The sequence below is a fragment of the Sesamum indicum genome, linkage group LG4 (genome assembly GCF_000512975.1).
Source record: "Sesamum indicum cultivar Zhongzhi No. 13 linkage group LG4, S_indicum_v1.0, whole genome shotgun sequence".
In the NCBI taxonomy this organism is placed as follows: Eukaryota; Viridiplantae; Streptophyta; class Magnoliopsida; order Lamiales; family Pedaliaceae; genus Sesamum; species Sesamum indicum.
The window spans coordinates 16,184,245-16,207,874 of record NC_026148.1 but is presented as its reverse complement, the minus strand read 5'-3'; the positions used below and the strand labels follow the sequence as shown (position 1 = coordinate 16,207,874).

General features: G+C 32.2%; 2 protein-coding genes across 3 annotated transcripts; one reads left to right on the top strand and one right to left on the bottom strand.

The window, feature by feature from the left end:
• Nucleotides 1,223-4,202, top strand: LOC105161223 (ycf20-like protein). 2 transcript variants are annotated; one of them, XM_020693134.1, is made up of 4 exons: nucleotides 1,223-1,472; nucleotides 1,565-1,652; nucleotides 2,992-3,128; nucleotides 3,582-4,202. In XM_020693134.1, the coding sequence occupies exons 3-4, from the start codon at nucleotides 2,995-2,997 to the stop codon at nucleotides 4,018-4,020; spliced, it is 573 nt and encodes a 190-aa protein (XP_020548793.1). In that variant the 5' UTR covers nucleotides 1,223-1,472; nucleotides 1,565-1,652; nucleotides 2,992-2,994; the 3' UTR covers nucleotides 4,021-4,202. The 2 variants fall into 2 exon arrangements, with proteins under 2 accessions (XP_020548793.1, XP_011077146.1); XM_011078844.2 differs by having other exon boundaries at nucleotides 1,223-1,476.
• LOC105161222 (AP2-like ethylene-responsive transcription factor BBM2) lies at nucleotides 6,402-9,933 on the bottom strand. Its single transcript, XM_011078843.2, has 9 exons — nucleotides 9,448-9,933; nucleotides 8,770-9,337; nucleotides 8,527-8,609; nucleotides 8,354-8,362; nucleotides 8,132-8,220; nucleotides 7,918-7,991; nucleotides 7,781-7,831; nucleotides 7,497-7,573; nucleotides 6,402-7,405 (listed from the first exon to the last, which is right to left on the bottom strand). The coding sequence occupies exons 1-9, from the start codon at nucleotides 9,716-9,718 to the stop codon at nucleotides 6,534-6,536; spliced, it is 2,094 nt and encodes a 697-aa protein (XP_011077145.1). The 5' UTR covers nucleotides 9,719-9,933; the 3' UTR covers nucleotides 6,402-6,533.

Below are 23,630 nucleotides of genomic sequence, written 5' to 3'. Positions count from 1 at the left end.
ACCACCTTAGCCACCGTTAAACGTTACGTCTGACGTGGGAAATGTTGAATTCTTCAAGTGCAGCTCAGTCCTCTTCCTCCATGCCTGCAACACCAGCGTCATCTTCCACAGCCTCTGTTTCCGTCACTTGAAGTTAGTATAAAGTGTGTTTCTTTCTTTACGTTTTCTTTATGTGTATTGCACCTTTGTTAGCTAGCTTAGGTGGCGGTGATGTGACGTCTAATTTGTTATTTCTATTATTAGTTAGTTGTACAGTTCTTTTCTCTTCACCGACCTTTGCTTCTTATATTTAAGGCATGCTGTATCACTTTTCTGAATCTATGAGAAAGAAGCTTTTTGATTCCATTCTCTGTGCCATGGATTTTACATTCATTTTTAACATTATTACTGAAGGTTAACACTACCTGTTGAAAGATCATACAATCCTAACAAATACAAATGGAAATGTTTCAATAAATTTGTGTATTCATTTGTATCATATTCATATAGACCTAAAATCTTCAATCTGTTGGCGAGTTATCTCCATTTGTTTTGCTCAGAAAATCCTAACTCGCAGCCCCCATCTTCTATTGTTTTTTTCTCTGTCATCCGACCACCTCTCTATTCAACCTTACCACCATTGAAAAGTCCTTCCAACAGCGAACATTTTGGTACCCAATGAAAAAATTGCAATTTTTTACACCCCACTCCGCCACCCCTATTTGAGAAATGAGTAAAAAATTCCTATAAAAAATAAAATAGTAAACTATTCCCTGTGTTTTGAAAAAGGAAACAAATTACTTCTTATCTAAACCATTGATTCATTTTTTGAAACACAAAGAGTAATTTACTTATTCTTTTTTCTTAGGAGGTTTTTGTTCATTTTCACATATTACCGGGGAGTAGATTGCATTTAACTTCAATTGTAGGTGGTGTTTACTTTAAGTATGAATTATTTGGATTTCAGGATAGATTAATAATAATTGAAGAATTAAAAAACTCGAGATTAATTATACGTGGTTTACTGTACGCAATTGTAAGTGGCATGTTTACCATTCCATGTTTATTTGTTATATTTCATACCAATTAATTAGCTGAAATGACTGTTATACCCTTATCACTGTCTTTAAAGAATGTAACGGATTTTACTATTTCAACTCATAACATGAAAATTTACCTATTTGACCCCCGGTGTTTTGGGGAAGAAGAGGGTAAAAAGAAGAAGGGGGCGACTAGTACATAAAAGAATAAGCAAATGGCCTTGATAAAATCGCAGTGCTTCTTAGGGGCCGCAGCCGCTGGCATCTGTGGTTTCTATTTAATCTACAGTCTTGAGTCTGACAGGGAAATTACAGAGAAAGGGATCGGCTTTAACGAACCTCTTCTTCCTCTCATCAGCCCACCACTTATTATTGGTGGGTTTTCGATTCTGAGTTTGAGTAATTTCCCAACAATCTCAACTGAACTCGCCCAGTTGAATCTCGATGTAAACGGCATGTATACCATCAGTCTCTTTCCAGTCTTATCTTTCTTTTTTGAAGGACATATGCTAATCATCATACTCACTTTCACTTTTTATCTTCAGTTGAGTTTGCAGTTTTGTGCTTTTGCCTCTCTTCTTCAGTTGCCCACTAAGTCTGGCAAGCATACTTGGAGCTGTCGTTATTCTGCAGGTAGATGATATTTTCTTGCATTATATCCATATACTCTTTTTTTAATGAATTTTAGTTGATGGTAAAGATTCATACACATTGATGAAACTTTTAATGTAAGACTGTTTAGCTCATAAGGGATATTGGTAGTGCCAGATGTAATGTTTATATGAGTGGAAAGCAATGTTATAGGATATGAAGATATGAATAGGGATGTCTAACTATATTGTATGTTTTGTCTTAATTCCTGAGAACATAAAATACAGTATTAACTAATTAAAACTGCACTATACAAGTTCGTAACTTGAGTAAATATCCACTCGTGCTTTTCTTGGAATTTAAATTATGGAGTTAAAAATGAAGGCATATCCGAGCTCTATATCTACTGGAGCTTGTTCTGTTATCATTATTTCTACTGGGAGTTGCAAGTTTGCAGATATTGGCATATTAATATATCCGTTGTGTGACACTCTGAGAGTGAAAAGAGCTGCAATATGAATGCCTTCATCAATTGACAGAAAATTCGCCCTTCCCCTGCCTCCATATTTGCTGCTTTTCGTCGCACTTGACAAGTCCATTAACAAGCTTTGAATGTTATCTTAATGATATTTCTTTTTTTTTGCAATATCGTTATAGCATTAATTCAATTCAGTACCACAATTCTTATTGGTGGCCCTTATGGGCATCTTGAGTAAATGTGTAGCACTACTCCACCTATGCTTGTTGATATGGAGATGAGAGGAGACCTCAAAAAATCCCCACCGGCCTTGGTGTTTTTGATATATATATATATAAAGCTTTAACAAAGTCGAATAGTCTGTTTTTGGTAAATTCTTGGTCAACAAAGGTTATCTTCCTCCTAACTATCATCACGGCCGTCATCCTCGTAAACTCATTGGAAGCTGGTGATGGTACATCAGTACCTATATTTGTATCTTATTTTCTTGAAATGAAAATGCTTTGTCTTTTGCTTTTGTGGTCTCCATGTCAATAATGTATATCACTATGGTGCTATAGAACATTAGGGGTTGATGATATACTACTCCAAATTAAGTTGTTTGTTGCTGCTCTGAAATCTTTGTTTTGGCTTTGAATTAAAACAAACATATAGATAAAGATCCAGATTTCTACCAGGTAGCATGTGAAGTTTAAAGACTTCTAAAACACCTTATATAGTTCATTGGTGTTGATGTGAATATTGCTGGATCCAGCACCCACGTCAGGCTCGATTCATGTTACTGCATTGACTTTTCTAACTGCTTTCCTGCTTGTCCTTGCCACTAATTTCGTTAAAAATTTCTTCTTCTAGGTTCTGAGTTCTGACAGGGTTTAATTGTCTTTCTTCCTCTGTATTTTGCAGTTCATGGCCTGCCAAATGGATATAATAACCTTGCAGACTATGTCTCTCAGGCATTCTTGTGGCATTCAGAATTTGGTCAATATGCAAAACTTATCTAGACAGACACCCAAACTTGATTTACCTTCTTATAGAAAGAGGTATATTTCTGAATTTACTGGCCTTGTGATCATCGGAATCACTATTATCCTACTCCAGACTTTTAAGATTGCTTAAATTCTTGAAGTCTTTCTTATCTAGTTTCGCCATTTTTGGGCTTGTGGTCTTCTTTTTGTTGGTCAATGGGGTTGGTAATGAAAGTAACATGAGACCTTTAATGGCACAGACTGATTTTATGACATACATTTTCATTATACTGTGCTTTTCTTCAAGTAACTGGTTGGACGAAAGTATAAAGTAAGCTGACCCTTGAGTACAATGAGTTTTTATGTACCAATTTTTCTTTTCTAGTACATTTCATTATTTCCATGGGACTCATGACGAACTGCAAAGTCATATTTCTCATGCATAATTTGCTCTTCTTTTCCTTTTGTTCAGTATTCTGAGCCGATATTTCATGTCACTTGTGTTTCCGTGTTTGGCATTTGTAACAGTTTGCAGTCTAGTCGACATGGTTGGAGAATAGCATTTGCTTTGAATACTGATGGTTTTGCAGCCAACAACGACCAAGGCAACCTCAATGGGAACAACTCTGCTCTTGGTGGAACTCGTTTAGGAAGGATAGTTGGTGCCGGTAGTAGGCAGCTGTTGAGTAAGCTCAACTCTGCTAGGAAGAACTTCCCAATGAAAGTATTTCTCCTGCTCCTTGGCTTCTACACGGCTAATGCTCTCGCAACAATTCTAGGCCAGACGGGAGACTGGGATGTACTGGTAGCTGGAGTTGTAGTTGCTGCAATCGAGGGTATTGGTATGCTGATGTACAAAAGGCCAATGTCTACCGGGAGGTTGAAGTCTCTGGTGGTAATGATAAATTATTGGAAAGCTGGTGTCTGCTTAGGCTTATTTGTTGATGCTTTTAAGTTAGGCAGTTGACTTTCTGCCATTACACATTTATCCTTCAACCAAATGTCTAGTTTCACTTAACATCAGCTCTCTTCAACCTTCATGATTTTCCTCTGCACAAATGTGTGGGGAGGATTGCTGTATAAATCCTTTAGGAATGTGTAGGTCCTGTAACATTTGAAGCTTCAATAAGAGTTGAGTTCTCCGAGTAATTTTGCTTGTCAGCAACGATTTTTTGATTTATGCTAAAAAATCAGCTTAATGATCCACACAACTATTGGGACAATAGCAGAGAAACATAGGGCAGCCATAACATTACTGTACTGCATTCTTGCACGCACGTTCCTTTTTCTTGGCTACCAGTTGCTTTCGAGGAGGCTGTCTTGTGTCTCTATAGACTAGAATCCCACCTCTGATTTTAAAGAATAACATTGCATCTTTACAACGATACCTTATGGATCATTCCCTAAAGAAAGCTATGTTGTATGTGACTTGTGCAAATTCGCGGAATTTGAATCCTAACATTTCATTCCTCTTTTCTCCCTCCGGCAAACGACCCTGGAGCCGGCCTTTTGACCAAAGCTTTGCCTTGCCAAACCATCATTTCCTCTCAATCAATTTTCATTTCCATTCACTTCGGGGTAGAGAGAGAAAGAAAGGCGACTCAATCAAATTTATTTTTGTATGTTCATTTATGATCATGTTAAACTATTTTTTTAAACTTGACCAATCAATTAACAATTCTTCTATTATATATTTTCATTATGTTAAAGTTCAAACTCTTGTAAGGAAATCAATCAATTGTAGTAAGTTCAAACTTCAGCAATCAATCAATTGCCACTCAACATGCAAATTATTTGTAGGAACTCTTTCTTTTAGAAAATATCTAATCAATTATGTTGTTAATTAAGAGCTTGTTTGGTTGGGGTAAAAAATAAGTGTATAAGTGAAAAGAAAAAGTTGTCGCTTGGTTAGGGAGAGTAAATGAAAGGGTAATAAAATTGGATGTTTATGAACTAATTTTTCCATTCCTCTCATTGAACTAATTAACGAACTCTAAGAAATGATATAACTGATCATACATGTGAATCCAAGTGCTAATATGTTCGAAATTGCAATTATTCTTCTTTTACTTCAACAATTCGAATTTTGCTTAACAAAAACTTAGTCTTTACTACCACTATTTCAAGTGGTTGATTTTATTTTGTTTCAAACACAATTTTAATTATCGTAATTATTAGAAGAAATAATTAATACCCTCCAAACATATAGGGTAGTAAAGGCAATTTAGCCCTTATTTTATTTACAAATAACAATCTATTTTATTAATTTTAATTCAAAATTAATTTATTTTATCAATTTTAATCAATCAATTCATTTTTTTAATTTATTTAATTAAATAAATATATATATAGATTCAACAAAACTTGATATTTACAACGGTTATAATTGGGACTCAAGATGCACAGCGAGTTGGGCCAGTTCAAAAAAGCTCAGCCCAAGACTAGCTCACTATTGTTCATGATCGGTTGAGGCCGGGACCAAGCCCAAGCGTGTCTATTTTATTTTTATTTTATTGTTTTATGAAATAGAAGTTTTTTTTTTTTTAACAATTACCTAAATTAATTATAAAATACAATAAATATTAAATTAAATCACAAAAAAATCATAACTAAAAAAATAATAGTTAATACTATATAATGAACTTAAAACATAATAAATTAAAAATAATAAAATATGAAAACAATAAATAAAAATATTAATGAATTAAAATACTAAAAATTTAGAAGTAAAACAATAATTTTTAGAGTTCCATAAATATATAAAAGCTATTAGTATAGTTAATTTAGGAGAATAAAATAAAATTTCTGCATCATGCATTATTATTATAAAAACAAATGGCCCGACTCAGGAACAGATAGTTGGGATTGGATTTTGGCCAACCCAATCCATTTTTTATTTGGTTCAAACCAATTCTGAATCCCAGTAGACATCTTGAATTGGGACTATGGATTGATTATCTACCTAATAAGCTCTGCCCACTGCGTATCTTGCAAATGATTGTCGGGATTCGATTCATTCTGTTTCCTAGTTGTATAAATAAGTGTAGGCATTGAGTACATAATGCACATACAAATCCTTTTCGCTCTCGTCTTACAATGTAAAATTTCGATACTACTAAAGTAATAATCCACAAAAGCATAAAAAGCCCATTTTCGTATTGCAGTTTGAATTACAAAGCCTGATAACAACTACTTTCCGAGGACATGTATTCAACCCAAGTTCCCAAAATTCATAGCCAGATTGAACACACAAAAGTTCAAACTGGCTATTGATGAACTCCAGCCATAATGTCCTTATGAAATTTGCCTGCACCTAAGAGAAAAAACATGTCTGAATCACATGAAAAATGTCAAAGGCCTAGCTATCATCCTGGATTCTCTCTTTCTAGCAAATTAGCAGGGTAATCATTGAAAAAATAAAATAAAATAAAAAGTTAGTTATGTATATAACGATCCCGAAAAACATGTCTGTCCTGGATTTTACGTGTCGTTCCATACGGTAAAGTTTGAAGCTCCATGACAAACAGCCAAGTTGCTGTTCCTTGCTGCAAGCTGAGTTGGCACAGCAGTGGGGATCCAGTTGTTACAAGTTGATCCTATGCCATCTGATGATGATTGCTGAGACTGATAATACAAGTTTCTTGCCTGCTGATAAGCATCTGATGATCCAAAATTGCCCTCATACCCAACTGCCTTCTCCCCTTCATTCCCAAGAAAACCGTTTCCCTGGTTTTGACTCCCATCTTGAACAATCACTGTCCCCATCATTGGCACCATAAAGCCGCTACCATTAGCTCCATTCCCATATGAACCATTCCCACTCCCGTCCCCGTTGTTATTCCCATAAACCACGGAATTAGAACCTGAACTGTGTTCCATGGAGGAAGAATCCAGGCTCATGAGATTGTGCAACACAGATGGTTGCAAGAAATTCTGCGTGTTTCCCAGTTGAAGTTGATGATGAATATCGTTGAGACCGTGACTGAAATCATGATCTTGCTCTTGTTTGCACCACAGTCTCTGGTGGGCATAAGGGTACATGTTTAGGGGCTGACTTTGCTGGAATGCAATCGTCGGCCAGGAATGATTATTCCCTCCACTGCCGTAGTTGTTTATGTGCCCATCTGTTAGGTGCAAGCTCAAGTTCCCTTCATTAGCCCGGTGCATTTCTAAAGCCGTCTCTGCATTTTCAGCATCCTTGAGGCGCTTTGCTGCTCCGCCTATTGGCAAAGTGCTGCTTTCCAGTATGCTTTTCACATCGTATCTGTTGATCTCAAAGTTGGTGACGGCGTTTAAGCCCCGGAATTTGATGGCTGCTATGTCATACGCTTCTGCTGCTTCCTCTTGTGTGCCTTCAAATTCAGAAAATTTAGAAGAAAATTAAAAAGTCTTTTTGCGGAGATATCATGTACAGTTAAGTAAATAATAAGGCAAGTGGCTTACTGAAAGTTCCCAAGTATAGATCCTTATTCCCTGCTACTCTCCCAATTCTTGCTTGCCATCTCCCATGCTGATGATGTCTGTAATTTACAGTGCTTGTCAGAGATAACTTTACAAGATTGTTTAAAGGTTCATTTATCATGTAAAGGTTGCAGAAGACTACAAAAGTTGCCATCGAATAATTTCCATAATCAAGTTATAAGAAAGAACACGAGTCATTCAACATCACTACACCCATGTTGCCTGTCAGATCATTCATGCAAAGAAAAAGCTACATCAATTTTTACCTTGTAACTCCTCGATAAATAGACGCCCCGCGAGAGAATCCACTGCTTTTCCTGGAAGAAACGCAATTATTGACATGATAAGCTATTTTTTCTTCTTAGCTTGATTCATGCTTACTCAAGTGATTCCAGTTTATTACCTTCTTAATGATGCTACATATTCCTGTCTGGTCATGTGCTTCATTTCCTCCAGTTCTTTCTCATAGTTGCTGATCTGAAAATTTTAGAACAACACCAAACGAGAAAAAGTGTCAAATGTCTCTAAATCAGTACATAACAAACACTCGTATAGTAAAAGCAAATGTTTAGTTATATATATATATACATGTCTCTGGAAATTTTGTTACAACTCACAGGAAAATTTGTAGTAGTGGTGGTTCCCCAATACTTGAGTGCTGCTAAATCATAAGCTCTAGCAGCCTTTTCTTCCTTGTCATAACCTCCTACATTGTAAAATACCACAAGGGTTGCAAGAAAACTTTTATTTTTCTGTATAGTACTAAAGATCACATAATTTTAAATTGGAAAAATGAGAGAGTTAATGGGAACATGAAGAGGAAAAACTGGCAGACTTACCCAAGTAAACTGCAGTGACAATTAATTTAATCATCCCCCAACATGCAAATTCAGAAGAAGAGGGAGACAAGGAAACAAGGTAGAGAGTTAAAACCAAGAAATATTGTAATAAAATTTCAAATAATTAAGATTATTTTAACTCAAGTAATAATGGCAGACAATTTCATTCACACCTTGCCTTCCTTTCCGGGTTTGTCCCTCTCTTCTACAACTATTATCCCATAAATGTGCCTCATATCTGCCAGTCCATCTATGCCTGCACAAAAGAATTACAAACAAAAACATTAATTAGATTAATAATGTACAAGAACTGTAAGAAAATTTGCATCTTAATCATTTCAACCCCACAAATTAATGTAATAAAAAGCCCAAAAAATTAACATCGGAAAAAAAAAAAAAAAAGAAAAAACTCAAACCTTGTTACACCACGGTAAATAGAGGTCCTTTGTCCGAATGTGTCTATAGATTTCCGGGGCACTGACTCAACTGCACCACCACCTGCAGCCTGACTGTCAGCTAGTTTGCTATCTGATGCACAACTCTCCATTGCATTGCCATTTGTGTTCATGGAGAGTGACAATGTCTGTGCACCTGCAGACGTCGGCCCAGCAAGTGGCGGCGGAGCCACCGCCTCGTCGGCGCCGCCTTTGTTGTCTGGGGGGCCTGGGTTGCTCCTGAGCCAATTCTTGATCATGGAGAGGCCAATGGTACTGTTGGTGGTGGTGGTGTTTGTGTGGTGGGAAGTGGGCTCAGTTTCTTGGTAGATGTTAAAATTACTAGTATCATAATTAGTGTCGGAATTAGATGCAATATGATCAAGGCAGAGCTTCTTGTGGTGTTGATGATGGTGATCATGAGCAAAAGACGTCTGGCCTCCAACCCCAAGAAAGTTCTCCAGTTTCGGCGTTTCTTGATTCTCCAGGCTGTGGCTGTGGCTGCTGCATGAGAAAGAGTTGATGCTCACATCCTTGATACTAGTCCAATCTGCAGAAACACAAAGAAAATCAGCAAATAAAACAAGGGAAATTTAATTAATTAAGAAATGAAACACAAACATAGAGTAGGAAAAAGTGTTAAGTAAGAAGAAATGAAACCTTGAGAGGTGGTGTTAAGGTTTGATGTGTTGAAAGGTTGGAAAAGGGAAAAAGGGGGTGGAAGATTGAGAGAGGGAAGGGGGAGTCCTGAATGATGAGAGGGTGCAGTAGCAGTAGTGAGATGATTGAAGCAAGATTGAGAGGAGACAACTTGGGCAGCTGCTGCAGCTGAGATTTGGTCTAAGGTAGGAAGTGATGATGAGTTTTCTTGGGGAAGCTGTTCTTGAGGTGAAAGGGAGAAGCCTAACCAGTTATTATTCATGGAACCCATATGAATTGGAGTGACGAACACACACACAGACACTCTCTCTCTCTCTCTCTCTCTCTCTCTCTCTCTCTCACTATATATATATATATATAGATGTGTGTGTATATATATGATCAGAAGAAGAAGAAGAAGAGTAATAGATGAAGTTCATGCATGATAAGGGTTAAAAGAAAAAAGGGTTTGAGTTTGGGTTTTGGGGAAGAAGAGAAGAGGAAAGCTCCAAAATATCAAACCGGAAAATCATTTCTCCCAACGCAAACTTCACATTTATATGCACACTTTCACACACCCACACCCAGATTCCATCTCTATGCACATTTTTACACACACACACACACACACAAGTGGCCACCTAATATTTATATTTATATACACTTCATTATATAATCCGAGCATTATCAAAAAATTTATTTGTATTATATCAAACAAATGAACCAAATTAATTATTCAAAGTAAATCTCACTTTTTATCACACATTCAAACCTACAAAATTAGGATTAAATACATTTTATATCCCTTAATTATGCATTTTATCTCATTTACACTCCTAAAATATAAAAGGTAATAAAAATATCCCTGACAAAATAATTTGACATTGATAAGATAAAAATGCCCTTCTCACTTATCTCTATATTTTTTTTAAAATTTCTCTCCCAAAATTATTTCTAGTGATTTAAAATTCTACTCATATTTTATTTTTAAAATAATATTTATAATTAATAATTTTTTTATAAATTATAAAACACAAAAAAAAAATTATAAGCTCAATATATGCTAAAATATTTAAATATATTTTACAAAGTAAATAAATTATGTCAAAAAATACACATAAATATGTGTCAATACATAATGCATATAATATTATAAAAAAATATGTTATATAATTTTTTATTCAATTACATGCATGTCCACATAATAAAAATATATCATATTATTGCTTTAAATATATTTTACAATATATATATGTTCGATATAATATTTTAAATTTGTATTGATACTTTGTTTTTAAAAAAAAGTTCAATATATAGCAAAACAGGCAAAAAAATATGTCAGTTGTATAAAAAATATAAGAATTATAAATTTGTGGAGTTTATACAGATTCTATACTCAGTATAGAAATTATAAAATTTGAGTAGTGTTTATTTTAAATCAAAATATTTATAATAATTTAGATTATATATTTAGGAGAATGATTGTAATAGAGATATTTTAGGGGTGCAAATAATAAGGTATTTTCATCATAAAAAAAATAGTGTATATCTTGAGGGGCCATTTAATTTATTACGTTTTTATAATTTAGGGGTGTAAATGCATTTTATGCATAGTTCAGGGGTGCAAACCGTATCCAACCAGAAAAAAATATTACAAAATACTAAATAAATTGATCAATAATAATATTATTTTTGCAAGTGATCAATTAAAGAACATTAATATTTTGATGAATAATTAAAACCCAATAGCCATGCTCAACAAACTCAACTTTTTGCATTGCATTTTGTCCAACATTGATAGATATTATTAATTTGTCATGACCCGTATACAGTCATTTATATTTTAGAGAAAAATGAATTTTTATTTATCATAATGGCAGTGGAGATCAGACATTATATAATCTGTGGAAAAAATACAATTTTAGTGCTGTAACTTATGGGAGGTGACATTTTTTGTCCTATACGAATTGATTTTTGCAATGGAAATTTCCATCTTTTTTCGGCTAATTTGGCCGAAAAAATTACATGTGATGTGCACATGACTCAATCAAATTGCATTTTTAGTCCTGTAATTTAGGAGGCATTAGCATTTTTAGTCCTATAACTTTGAAGAGTTGACATTTTTTTTCCTACATGAATTTATTTGCAAGACTAAAATTACAAGTAAATTGCAACTTCCAGCCAAAAATAATTAAAATTGTCAAATTTATAAAGTTATAGGATTCAATTACAAAAATCATTTTATACAAGACTAAAAATACCACTTTTCTTAAATTACGGAACTAAAATTGTGATTTTTCCTATAATTGACACCACCAATATTCAACAACTCAAGAAATGCCAAAAACACAAGAATGATTAGTCTACTACATACAATAGGTACGTAACTAAATTAAATATCTTAAAATTCCAAGTGGAACCATCATCATCATCATCATCATCATATATATATTCATGCACCAATCTTCAAATTCTTAATTTTACATATATATATATATATATAATGTATTATATGATGATGGGCATACACTTAGGGTTTGGAAGTAGTTTGCCTATAAGAGAACTAATGAAAAGAGAACACGTACGAGAGCATGCATGCAACATCAAATTATATATATAGAGAGAGAGAGAGTTTTGAGAATTATAGTCAATCCAAATATATATATATATATATATATAAGGAAATTGAAGTTATGTTGATTAATGGGATATATATTAATTACTAGGTAGTAATATTTAGGGCAATTAACATACACATAATGATGCATGCATGGCTTTGCACCCTAACATCATCATGTCCTTTCCTAATCTTTAAAATTAACTATTTCACATTCATCCTACCTCCCAGTTTTTTTATTCATTTTTTTTAAATTATATAAAATTTATATGTAATTATATCGAATTTTTTTTAAAAAAAAATTATCGGTATATGCATTAATGATGAGAAATTTGGTAATAAGGATCCCAGGAAAGGCCCCCATTCCATCCCACATAATGTATGAATAATATAGATGCCCAGTTGGACACAATTGTCATATCACTGTCAGATTCAGACATCTGCCACTCCCCATTCTTCAAACTAACCCTAATTCATCATCATATACCATTATATATATATATATATAGATATATATATATTTCAAAATTAACTTTATTAATTTACTATATCATTATTTATATTACAAAACTACGTACCCCTTATCAAACCCACTGTGAAATAACCCCCATTTGTATTTCTACCTCTCCCTACATTAAATTTAATGTTTGTAAAACTTTTTTGGCATGTTTTGAAATAAAAACATGTAATGTAATAAGACGATTTTAAGTGGTTTATAAGTCGATATTCTGTCTTCATAAAACATATGTACTAATGAGCTGAATATCAATCTTGTCACATGCCGCATCAATCAAAAGTTGCACTACTCTAATTCTGATTGTACGTGATTCTTAATTAATAATAATAAATACAAAAATAAAGTTTGTTTTGTTAAGAATTTATGGAAATAAAATAAAAAATGATGAGATGAAATGAAATAAAAGAGATTGGGAAAAGGAGGGTTTGAACAGTACCCATAACTTTCTCACATTCCCTCCATACACATCACATCACATTATTCTATACCACTCTTTTTTTATCAATTATTATCACATTACCCCCCGCTGCACACGGGCGACTACTTTCCTTCCTATCTATACACTCTGTTCATATCAGCTGCATTCATTGTATATCATATTTTTCCTCCCAAAATCTAATTAATTAATCACCCAATTTATCCCTTAAAGGGTCATGGGTTCTGTAGGTGTTCATAAATTTTAATGACAGGAATATGTCAAAAGGTATATATATATATATATATGGATTAAAAGTAATTTTCTTCCTCTAACTTTAAGCTATTCTCGTTTTAGTCCCCTAAGTTATTAGGGTTCCATTTTGGTCCCGTAAAACTGAAAAAATCTCAATTTTGGTATAAATTTGGTCGGAAAGTTGAGTCACTCGCCGGAAAAAGTCAATTTTCGTCCCATAATTTCAGGTCATTCTCGTTTTAGTCCCCTAACTTCAGGCCATGTTTTCATCATATCATCTTTTTCAGTCAATCACAATGCAAGCCCCAATTTAAAAAGTCACATGCTTGGCATGTGGCTTTTTCCGACAAGTGACTCAACTTTCCAACCAAATTTGTATCAAAATTGAAATTTTTTCAATTTTACGGGACCAAAATGAAACCCTAGTAACTTAGAGGACTAAAACGAGAATGATTTGAAATTAAGGGACGAAACTTGTCTTTAAGCCTATATATGTATATGGTGGAATATTTCTGAAATTATGGATCAAAAAATATAATTGGATGGATATTAGATGAAGAGTTATTATTTTATTATTAATTAGTAGGGTAAAAACAAAAGTGGAGAAGTAAAAAGTAAATGTATGTTTCCGTAAGTGAGGACACAAACCCTTGTCTTCCGCTTCATCTATTTTCATTCTTATATATTCTCAATACCATTATTTAATTATTAAATTAATTATATATATCTCTACCTACCTATTAAATTCTAAATAACAAAATATAATTAAGACTTATTTTGTAAAAGCTATTCTTATATATATCTATATATTGCATGCCACTTAATTTATTATTGTAATAAGAGTGTATTTTAAATATTAAAAAAAATGTTTAATATTTGATATTTTTGAAGCTATTATTGGTGAATATGGCATTATTAGAGTCAGATTAATTATATAAAAGTATATATATGAATTAAACTTCGAATTTAATTTAAAAATAATTACGTCATTTTATTTTTTTGAAGAATGAACAATATTAGCTAGGTATACGTACAGCTCCAACCACAAAAAAATATTTGATTTTATGTATATATATATATAGGGTGCAAATATATGGAAAACAATGTAATTGTAGTCTTGTAATTTATAGGAACGGAATTTTTGATGCTCCAAAAACTAGCTTTTCCACAATGACAAAATATTCGTCGCTACTAAAAGGCATAGTAAAAATATTTGCCATGACTTTTAACCATGATAAATGTGTAGCCACCCTCATAAAAATCACAATGAACAAACGTTACACATTCATGATCAATGTCTATTTCCTGCAACTATTATTATTAATTATGACAATTAATCATGATTAAATATTATTTCTCTTATAGTGAATTTTTCCACCAAATTAGCCAAAAAATAATTAAAATTATCAAAATCTTAAAATTATGAAACTAAATTATAAAAATTAATTCATACAAAATAAAAAATATCAATCCCTGAATTATACATAGGACTAAAATTACATTTTTTGCTTCAAAGATTGAGTAAAATTTTCTGGAAAACATTTATGGGGATGAAGTGAACCCATATATTGGCAGAAGCTAATGTATGGACTTGCATGCATACCCCTACTGTCACTGTGTGAGAATATAATATATATATATATATATAGAGAGAGAGAGAGAGAGAGAGATATCTCGAAGGGTGCGAAAAACTCACTGTTAAGTTTGACCGTTGAAGAAGAAGAGAATCCCAAAACACACACACACATACACAAATTAACCTTATAATATTAATTAATATATTAGTAGTCTTTACAATATGCATTGATGTGCCTCATCACACTCTGAATACCCTCTTCTCCCTTTTTGACTCTTAACACTTTCCCATCCATGAATTATCATCTACCTAGTAGCTAGGGATCACACACATGTACATGACTTGTGTGTATGTATGTGTGTGTTTAACCTTAACTCTAATTAAATTAATTACTTTCTATATTTGGATTAATTTCCCTTTTGTCTTTTGATTTATTTTTGTAATATTATAGGAAGATATATGATCAAAGAATCAAATCATATCAAATAAGACGATTCAATTGTTCACTTGTTATATGAAGCGCGCATGAGAGGGGCCGTGTAATAGAAGTGGATGTACCCATTTGAGAGGTAAGCACACGAGTTATACTAACTTTTTGACATAGTTCTAATTGTATCATATATATGTTTTCTAATAAATATTCGTTTATTAGATTTTTTAGAAACTTGAAAATGAAGATGAAAAACAAAATACACCGTCGAGACGTCAATTGTAGAAGCTTACCTTATAGACGAAATTGGTCTATTCACTTCTCAATACTTTGAGCTGCAGATTCTTTGGCAAACGAAACATGCCCCATAGAAATGACAACCTTTGTATGAACGATATTCGTATTCAACGATCTATTTTCAACTATCCTGACCGAGCATGTGGTGCTTCAAAGAAGAGGTGGCTTAGCGGATCATAGGGTCACATAATTGAGACGTACATCTTGTGCAATTGTGAAGTAGTCACGTCATACTGCGAGAATATGTGTGAAGATACCAACAGTTTATTCACATTCTTATTTTAGACTTTTAACCTATGTGTTGATATGTATTCTTTTTTTTTTTTTTGGCATACAAGTCCTTTTTGAATGAACTCTACGAGCACCATCAATTGTAGGACCCCAATATTGAGGAGCTAGTTGCAACTCAATTCAAGAATTGGTTCAAACGTCGTGTAAATTGTGCCTTCTGAATTGTGCTTAATTACGAATTGTGCCACAACTGTCAGTCGTCAATATATTGTTTCTCTAATATGTGCAATACAGGTGAAATCCGACTTGAATTACATGGACAACGATTTGTTGAAATTGCATTATTGGGGTCATACTGCTGAGGAGCATTCCCATGTTATTTTGTGAATGGTTACAATTTCCACACTGAACATCACAGCTTAAGCAAGTCAACTATGAATTGTCGGGTGTGTGTCAAAAGCTCATCATGTACAAACACGAATGTGACTTTTATGGGATTCTCAAAGAGATTATTCAGTTAGATTATATACTTATTCTAAACATATAGATTGTTTTATTTAAATGTTGTTGGGTCGATCTCATGAGAGGTATGAAAGTACATCCTCGTTATCACCTTGTTGATGTCAACTTCAAGAAGGTATACTAAAAGAACGAACCATCATCTTGTCACAACAAGCAGTACAAGTATACTACATGGAGTACCCTAGTATGAAGAGATGGTTGTCTGTAAAATAAAAGTTAGAAGAGTCATTGATAACACTTGATGGACCGAAGTTGCATTTCAAGAAGAGAAGATAATACCTACTACATAAGTTTTTTACGGACAACCATAATTATGAATTGTATGACCCAAATGGTATACTATTTGTCGTTCAGCTTTCTATTGCTAATCAACAAGGAGTAGGTACATCCCAAACTGCGAATGGTGAATCTGATGATGAGTCTGACGAAGATAGCTTTTGACGAGGATTACGAGACTAAAGAAGGACAATAATTATAATTGAAAGTACACCGTTTCTGTAATCAAAACATCTGTAAAAATTATTGATTAAATATTCAATTTTTTTTAACAGGAACGATCATAAGTAAAACCGCCTCAATGTAACCATTCCTTAATATTCGTGAATAATATTAAATTTCAAGTAGGAATGGGCAAAAAAAAAAATCATGCCTAAATATATTACAACATCCTACAGAAAAAGAAGAAAAATTCAAAATATAAGAACAGTCAATATATATACATTGACAATTCCTAAATCAATTCCAAACAAAATTAATTTCGCGTCAAATGAAAAGTGGAGGAAAAATCACATATAGGAATGATTTTTAAATATTTGACCGTTCCCAAGATGAATTTAAAGGAAACTGTGCCTAAATGAATAAATTATCCGTTTCTAACATGAATATAAATGAAAACCGTGTCTAAAGTAGTAATAAAACCATTCCTGAATATAATAAAGATTCCTAATTCACTTCCCGATTATGATATCTCAACATCTGGATTCCTAATTAATTTAAAACTTAAATGCATAACAACATTTTACATATGTAAACATATCTAGTGGTCTGATGTAAAACCCACATGGTCTGATGGACAGTTGCATCATTTTTAACATCGTATTGTATATCTCAGTATCCGTATAACAAAAATGTCTAAAACTTCATCGAATGTAGTATTTTGTTGATTTAATCATATCCAACGGTCTAATTAGGCATTCCAGTATAACAGTATAAGATGTTACTTACATCTATGTAAGATTAACAATCTTATATATATACAAATATACTTGATCTTCCGAATATGTATCAATTTAAATCAAAAGATTATATATTTTCAATAGTCTTAATTAATTTATGGTCTACTTTTATCTAATCATTAATATATTTGGGGCGATTTTTTTATTTTTTATTTTTTATTTTTTATTTAAAAGAAAAAATATTTTTGGCACCACATTAGGAACACTTTTTTTTTTTTAAAAAAAAATAGGAACAATCATCTAATAATCTCCCAATACGCCATCGTTTTAGGATTACACGACATCATTGTTTATAATTAGGAACGAATTTAGAAATAATATAACCAATCATTCCTAAATAAATCAAAATTCTGACCAATCCACATCAAGTGAAACGACGACATTTTGGTTACTTAGGAACTATCGGTGGAACAATTTTTTAAATTTTGACCGTTTTTAGATCGTTCTAAAATTTCAATATATAAATAGCACTCGGCAGATTTTTTTTTTTTTTCCCTTCTCTCTCTCTCTGGCCCGCCGCTGCCACCCCCTTTCGTAACTCTGTTGCCGTTTGCCGACCACCATTCATTTTTTCTCCATTCGCCCTTCCTCCCTCTCTTTCTCTAATAATAATTTGTCTTTTCACAAAGTTTTTTTTGTGTATTATTTTCAGAAAATGTGTAATATTTTCTGTTTTTTCAAAAAAAAAATTCTGTAATTTTCCCAAATTTAAAAAAAATAGAAATTAATTAATTTTTACTAACGTTAAAATATTTTTTTCTGAAATCAGTTATTTTTTATAATTAAAATAAATTTTTCATAAAGTTGAAAATATTTTCTTAAAATAAAAAAGTTTCTGAAATTAAAATATTTTTTATAAGATTAAAATATTTTTTGAAATTAAAATATATTTCTGAAAATTAAACTATATGTTTTTTGAAATTAAACAATATTTTTCTGAAATTAAAATATAGTTTATGAAAATTATAATATTTTTGTAATTTTTATGTAATCATTGTAATTTGTAACAAGAGATAATTGCATAATTTCGTCAATTATTGTGTAACTTTTGTGTAATTATTGTATAATTGTGTAATTTCTGTATTTATTTATAATTATTGTGTAGTTGTGTAATTTCGGAAAATATTATGTAATTTTGGTAATTATTGTGTAATTGTGTTATTTTAATAATTATTGTGTAGTTTCTGTAAATTATTGTGAAATGTGTGTAATTATTTAGAAAATTAATGAACTTATTACACATTTTAGCATAATAGAAATTAATAACATAATAATTAAAATAATCATAAAAATGAGGCTAATAATTCCAATAACAATATTATTTACATAACAATATCAATAATTATAAAATTAGATAAGTATTATAAATAATAACATTATTATGTAATAATATCGATAATCATAAAATGAGGCTAATACTTCCTATAGTATTATTTAAAATAACAAATATCAATAACCACAACCTTAGACTAATTAATATTTTCAATAATAATATTATTACATAACAATATTAATAATCACAACCATAGACTAATTAATATTTTCGATAATAATATTATTTACATAACAATATCACTAGTCACAATCTTAGACTAATTAATATTTTCAATAAATAATATTACTTACATAACAATATCAATAATCAGAACCTTATACTAATATTTCTAATAATATTATTATATTCATAATAATGTCAATAATATTTCCAATATGTAAGAACTAGTATATTCGCTTTAATAATTATTGAATTAGGAAAGTTTTTTCAACAATTACAAAAACTAATACTTCTCAATAATTTGTATAGATTATGTCTAGCGGTATGCCTCATGTACCATGTGGTTGAGGACGTAGATGTGGCCGTGGCAACTATCGTGGCCCGCAACTTTCATCCGTGCCGTCTGATGCTTTTCTGGTTGGAGAAGCAATTTTTTATCACCCCCACCACCTGACACTATGGGACAATCAACCACCCAGTAGACTTCAGATGATGCTGGACCATCTGGTGTGGCACCGGCAACTGAGGAAGTCGTACAACCATCTGCGCACCAATAGCTGATCTTGCCCATCCGTGGGCTGCTCCACACCAGCACAACCAGTAGTCCCCCCACTATCAGCGTGCCAGTATATTAGCCTCGGTGACGCGAGGTAAATTTTTCTATAAATATTTTTTTAGTATTATTTTATTTGAAAAATCAACAACTAATATGTCTTTTTAGGTCTAACCGTCGCTTCCACGAGCACAACAATGCGGTGGTGCGAGGACATTATCCCCACCCGTAAGCATGTATGAGGCAGGTGCCGACAGAGCACCAACATTTTTGGTTAGATGATATGAAGGTAATGTACCTTATTCTCAATTTGGTATTATACTATAATCTAAATTCTTTAATGAATTTTACTAATATTTTCTTTAATTTTCTTATTGTAGATGACCTGCTGGTGGAATTGTGACGATGAGCCCATGTTTCGCGTCTTCCACATGTAGGCTGGCATATACAGAAGAAATTCGCCATCGCCTAAGGAACTTGGTCAAGCACTTTGGCTAGCCAACGAGGTCTTACTACAACTCTAGGTGTACTGGGCCAATGCGGACTTCCAAAAAGGGTCGGCGAAGAATAAGGTGAACTAGGCGGCGATTAAAATGGTAAGTTCATTACGTTTTTTTTTTAAGTCTTATCATTATTTTATAAATATTATTCTAATTGTTTAATTTTTCTACAGGAGGTAGAGCTCGGTCGGCCTCTTAAACATATGAAACTTTTTGCCAGATGCTACAAGAAAGCGGACGTCGGCAGCTGAGGTGGCACGTAAGTTAATTAGTCATTTTATTTTTTTAAAATTATTTTGGGGTAAAAAATTCTAATAATTTTATTTGTTTTGAAGGTGAACCATTCTTGGGCTAAGGTAAGTCATTTATTAAAAAAATATTCTTCATCTTTTTCTTCAATTTCACATGCATCTAACTGATATAAACATTGGAGGATCTTAATTAAAAACATTCCAACAAGTCTATATCGCCAGATTACCCTTTTGGACTTTTATAAAACTATCTAATCGCTCATTAGATTGCCCTTGCCCTTGCCCTTGCCTGATTCAAGGATTCCAATTTACAAATGTAAATTCCAAATTAGATTAGTGATTAATTAAGAAAATCATAATTATTCAAATATGCTAATAAAGGATTCAAAATCATAGTTGATTGGAAATTAAAATTATTTATATTATGTCTTGTTTTCTTACCACTTTTTGAGGTCGGTGGTCAAATGGACATCTCAAGTGGGAAAATCTTGTTGATAATATGTTTAATAATTATAAGCTGCTGCCATCATTTTCTATTAAAAGATTATATATATGAAGCAAATGTGGCATTACAAATATTTATTAATTAATGTGATTATTATATATTTTCTATACATTTATATACTTTAGTCATTATGATCAGAAACAGAGTATCTAATTATTCTTATAATCTTTAGAGGGGGGTTAGGTAGGGTAGGATATGGGAGAAGGAAATGGAAGCAGGTAACAAGCAAGAGGAAATGATGGAGCCCCATATGACCTGAATTATGACTTTGTTGATTGTGCCCAATTTTTTGTCATTAGTTCTTATTAATTATAACAACTTTTATACTTGATTTTATTATATATAATATAATTATAGGATAATTACATTTTTTTTCTGAAATTTGGTGTAATTATACACAAAATATATTATGATTTAAAAAAAATTACATCTAGCATCTATGAAGTTTGTTTTCGTTTAATAAACAGACCCCCTAGTTAAAATTAATCAAATTTGTTGATATTAACCAAAAAAGATTTTAAATGAAATTCATATTTACCCCCAATTGACTTATTACTAATTTATTGTGTGTCAAACAATTTATTTTTTCTGACAAAACTACCCTTATACATCTTTCTATGCATGACGCTAGTACATGTAAGGAGATACACTTACATCTTATAAGAATAGTTTGGTCAGAAAAATTTGTTTGACTTACAATAAGTCAATATAAGTTAGTCAAGAGTAAACATGATTCTTTATTCAATTTTTTTATTAATATCTATAAATTTAAACAAAAACTTACTGATCTATTTAATTATTATACGAAAATAAACATTAAAAATATTAAATATAATTTCTTAATTATAAAAAAAATCCGAAGAAAACTGTGGGGACCCAGACCCAAACCCAATAGAGATTGGAATAGTTTAAATAGAGGCATGCAGATAGTTACAATGTGTAGAGTAGATAGTTACAAATATATGTGTAGAGAGAGAGAGAGAGAGGGAGTGGTGGGAAGTGGGATTGTGTTGGAGAAATCGTCGGAGCACCCGTGCCTCCTCGGAAACCATTACTATTTCAATTTATATATAATAATATTCTAATAATTAATAAATATATGATTTGAATTAATTCCTTGGTTGCACAGCCTTAAATGCAAGTCAATGTTTTGTCGCCATGCTCGTGCCTGCCTGCCTTAATTACATTTACACCCTCTTTTTATTACTTAATTAATAAAAGTGCCCAAGATAAAAGGATTTCCCTCTTTTTATTCATATTAATTATTCTACCCTGGATGCATCTAATTGTTATAATTAATAATTTTAATGGATTTTAAAATTCTTAATTATATTTCATACTTATTATATGATGGGATTTTTTCCACACATTTAGCCCCACAGTCCAACTTCCATGCAAAATAGACGATAAAATCACGTTTCTTGAACATGATTAATATTTTTTGATAAAACGGGCGTATTGATATCAAATGTATCATGTGAAACAAAAAATGTTGGTGGTATAATAGGATTCTAAAATATTGACATATTTGGTATAATAGGGGACTTGAAATGCAATTTTGTCCGAGCATACAAAAAAGGGTGTTTAGGGTTGATATGGATGAAGAATGAAGAAGGTGGGTATTTCTATAAATGGAAAATAATACTTGAAAACGTGTAATTAGCTATAAGTCGCCATCTCCAGAAATAGGGTTTGATTTGCATGTGTGTGAATGGTGAAAGAAACGCTAAATACAAACCAGTTTGTTTGTTTGTTTACAGCAAAATCAAAGCCCTGGGAATCCTCATTTTCTTTCATCTCATTGGTTTTGATGCATATATATACATGTTGATTTGATGATGATGAAGACTCATATAATTAAGCAGGTGAGGGGTGGGGGTGGGGGGGTAAACAGCATGTTGGGATTCCAACCCTTTTTTTGACTTGGACCACCCTTGAAAATTTCACCTCCCACCACCCATGTTGGGATTCCAACCCTTTTTTTGACTTGGACCACCCTTGAAACTTCCACCTCCCACCACCACTCTTCTTTCTTCTATACATATATATATATATATGTATCTCTTTCACACACACACATGTGTGTGTATGTGTGAGACATGCTCATGCATGGCCTATATATATAGTAGTAGCACGCAGATTTGCTTTTTGTTAATTAAAAAGAGATTTTGTATCTATATATATATATCAACTCATGTTCTTTTTCTTATACTATTCAATCAATGATATATATATATATATATACAGACGAAAGAAAACAAAGTCCGATTCTTCAACTTGTAAAATCATCACATGAAAACATATATATCGTAATTCGAAACAACAACTCTTGTTCTTGAAACTGTAAAAATACATACATACTTACACGTATATATATACGTACATGTATTAATATCTTAATTATCTCATGTAGAAATTAATGTATAGTGTTGATTGCAGAGCCAAGCCACCCCCTGGCCTAAGTTGATTCTTGCTTCACATTTGTATCTGTGTATTCATTTATTAATTCTATATGTATTGAATTAAAAAATTAAAATAAAATATATGTGATGTTGAGACCAATATCTAAAACCTAGTAGTTACAAGATGGTCACTGACAACCTAATAATGTATGGACAGATTAATAATTATTCTAATGGGATGGATCCAAACATGCAACCTCACCCACATACATTTATATATGGACTTATGGATCCCTTTCATCATATGATTAACTCTATGTATGTACGTTAAATGATGAGAAAGCCAACAATTTTGATATAATTTTTTGTCTAAAATTATGGTATAAGATGTAAGAGTAGAACA